The sequence below is a fragment of the Clinocottus analis genome, unplaced genomic scaffold, assembly GCF_023055335.1.
Source record: "Clinocottus analis isolate CAN_PGR_092001 unplaced genomic scaffold, fCliAna1.0.p SCAF_4, whole genome shotgun sequence".
Taxonomy (NCBI): domain Eukaryota; kingdom Metazoa; phylum Chordata; class Actinopteri; order Perciformes; family Cottidae; genus Clinocottus; species Clinocottus analis.
Genome location: NW_027176153.1, coordinates 2,636,107 through 2,639,062, shown reverse-complemented (window position 1 = coordinate 2,639,062; position 2,956 = coordinate 2,636,107). Strand labels below are relative to the sequence as shown.

Here is a 2,956-nt window from a genome sequence, read left to right as displayed (position 1 = left end):
GTGTGTGTTGGGTGGGGGTGTTCTTTTTTAACAACGGGAGTCTTCAAGGTTAGGGCCCGTGCGGTGGTTTCCGAGGCCCCGCTCGCTCTCTGGCGGACGGTTGCGTGTCGGTTGTGCGTGCTCATGCAGCAGCGTTGTGTAGCGCGTTAGCACTTAAGCTGGTCGCTCTGACCAACATGCATGCAGCGCATGTTATTGCTGGATAATCTATTTGGCACTTTTCTGCTTCACGTTACTCGTGTTTGAGCACTTTGCTCTCCGGCCTTTATGCCGGTTCATAAGTCACATCTACGCATTGTAATAATAGCTTATTGAATAATTTCACCTTCGTGTTCAACGCCGCTACGAAGGTGTAGTCGGTCCATTAAGACCAAAACAATATTATGGAACTGAAGGAGTTGGGAAATATTCTGCAAAAGAGCTCTGAATTTACAGGATAAAGTCGGAGAATTGTAATACTCTGTGAGATTAAAGTGCCAGATTATAGAGAAGTAAATATATGAGGGCGAAATTACAACTCGGAGAGATAGCAAAATCTAAAAAAAAAAACATTTACAAAGTTGCGAGACTATAACATTTTTGATTTAAGAGAAAAACATCTGAATCGATGATCCTAAAGTCCTGAAAAGATACATTGATACACTGTCTTTCAAGTTTTTCTGTGTACTTTCATGAACATAATACTAATATTGTAAAAGTGACAGGAAAGTGTTTCTGAACCACTAGATTACGGTGGAGTGACGTCTGGAATAACCGTCTGACTTTATAATGTCACACATTCTTTCCTCGCAATTTGCCGTTTTAATCTCAGACAATTTCCGAATGTTCCGCCCGCATATTTAATTACTTTAATCTCTGAGATTCAGAGATTTTCCTGAGCATATTATTACCCGTAATCATTCTTGAAGCCACGGCGAATGGCTCCAATACGCCGCCGTGATATTCCACTGCTCAATTAAACATGTTGTCGTTATTTCGCCAAATGCACTTGAAGCCGGTGACAGTAATAAGTAAGGAGCGCTGCCTCAAACCCTCCAGCGATGGAAGAACGTGAAAGCAGCCCCGATGAGTGGCGGCGGCGTCCACGTGAGGTTTCCGTTTGGATTGAAAACCGCAGAAGAAGCTTCCAGCGCCGCTGCAGCCAAAGCCAACGCTGGAAGAGGAGCGGAGGATCTGCAGCGGCATCGGTCCTGATGGGGGTCATGAGGGTCAAGAGTCAACCTGGTCGCACTGTTGCCTCCTGACACGCTGTTGCCTCCTGACGCGCTGTTGCCTCCTGTCACACTGTTGCTTCCTGACACGCTGTTGCCTCCTGTCACACTGTTGCTTCCTGACACGCTGTTGCCTCCTGACGCACTGTTGCCTCCTGACACGCTGTTGCCCCTTGATGCGGTGTTGCCTCCTGACACGCTGTTGTCTCCTGACGCACTGTTGCCTCCTGATGCGCTGTTGCCTCCTGACACGCTGTTGCCTCCTGACGCGCTGTTGCCTCTTGACGCACTGTTGCCTCCTGACGCGCTGTTGCCTCCTGACGCACTGTTGCTTCCTGACACGCTGTTGCCCCTTGATGCGGTGTTGCCTCCTGACACGCTGTTGCCTCCTGACACGCTGTTGCCCCTTGATGCGGTATTGCCTCCTGACATGCTGCTGCCTCCTAAAAAACTGTTGCCTCCTGACGCACTGTTGCCGCCTGACGCACTGTTGCCTCCTGACGCGCTGTTGCCCCTTGATGCGGTGTTGCCTCCTGACACGCTGTTGCCTCCTGACACACTGTTGCCTCCTGACGCGCTGTTGCCCCTTGATGCGGTGTTGCCTCCTGACACACTGTTGCCTCCTGACACACTGTTGCCGCCTGACGCACTGTTGCCTCCTGACGCGCTGTTGCCCCTTGATGCGGTGTTGCCTCCTGACACGCTGTTGCCTCCTGACGCACTGTTGCCTCCTGACGCACTGTTGCCTCCTGACACACTGTTGCCTCCTGACGCACTGTTGCCTCCTGACACGCTGTTGCATCCTGACACACTGTTGCCTCCTGACGCACTGTTGCCTCCTGACGCACTGTTGCCTCCTGACGCACTGTTGCCTCCTGACGCACTGTTGCCTCCTGACGCACTGTTGCCTCCTGACACGCTGTTGCCCCTTGATGCGGTGTTGCCTCCTGACGCGCTGTTGCCTCCTGACACGCTGTTGCCTCCTGACGCGCTGTTGCCTCCTGTCACACTGTTGCTTCCTGACACGCTGTTGCCTCCTGTCACACTGTTGCTTCCTGACACGCTGTTGCCTCCTGACGCACTGTTGCCTCCTGACACGCTGTTGCCCCTTGATGCGGTGTTGCCTCCTGACACGCTGTTGTCTCCTGACGCACTGTTGCCTCCTGATGCGCTGTTGCCTCCTGACACGCTGTTGCCTCCTGACGCGCTGTTGCCTCTTGACGCACTGTTGCCTCCTGACGCGCTGTTGCCTCCTGACGCACTGTTGCTTCCTGACACGCTGTTGCCCCTTGATGCGGTGTTGCCTCCTGACACGCTGTTGCCTCCTGACACGCTGTTGCCCCTTGATGCGGTATTGCCTCCTGACATGCTGCTGCCTCCTAAAAAACTGTTGCCTCCTGACGCACTGTTGCCGCCTGACGCACTGTTGCCTCCTGACGCGCTGTTGCCCCTTGATGCGGTGTTGCCTCCTGACACGCTGTTGCCTCCTGACACACTGTTGCCTCCTGACGCGCTGTTGCCCCTTGATGCGGTGTTGCCTCCTGACACACTGTTGCCTCCTGACACACTGTTGCCGCCTGACGCACTGTTGCCTCCTGACGCGCTGTTGCCCCTTGATGCGGTGTTGCCTCCTGACACGCTGTTGCCTCCTGACGCACTGTTGCCTCCTGACGCACTGTTGCCTCCTGACACACTGTTGCCTCCTGACGCACTGTTGCCTCCTGACACGCTGTTGCATCCTGACA

The 2,956-nt window shown here is 53.7% G+C and overlaps 1 protein-coding gene across 1 annotated transcript in view; it reads right to left on the bottom strand.

The window, feature by feature from the left end:
• Window positions 1–1,025: 1,025 nt before the first annotated feature.
• Window positions 1,026–2,956, bottom strand: part of LOC137800567 (loricrin-like) — an 85,240-nt gene continuing 83,309 nt past the window's right edge. Inside the window, exon 4 of the mRNA XM_068597820.1 lies at window positions 1,026–2,956. This exon is cut by the window's right edge and continues 354 nt beyond it. Within this exon, the coding sequence (XP_068453921.1) occupies window positions 1,026–2,956 (1,931 nt within the window).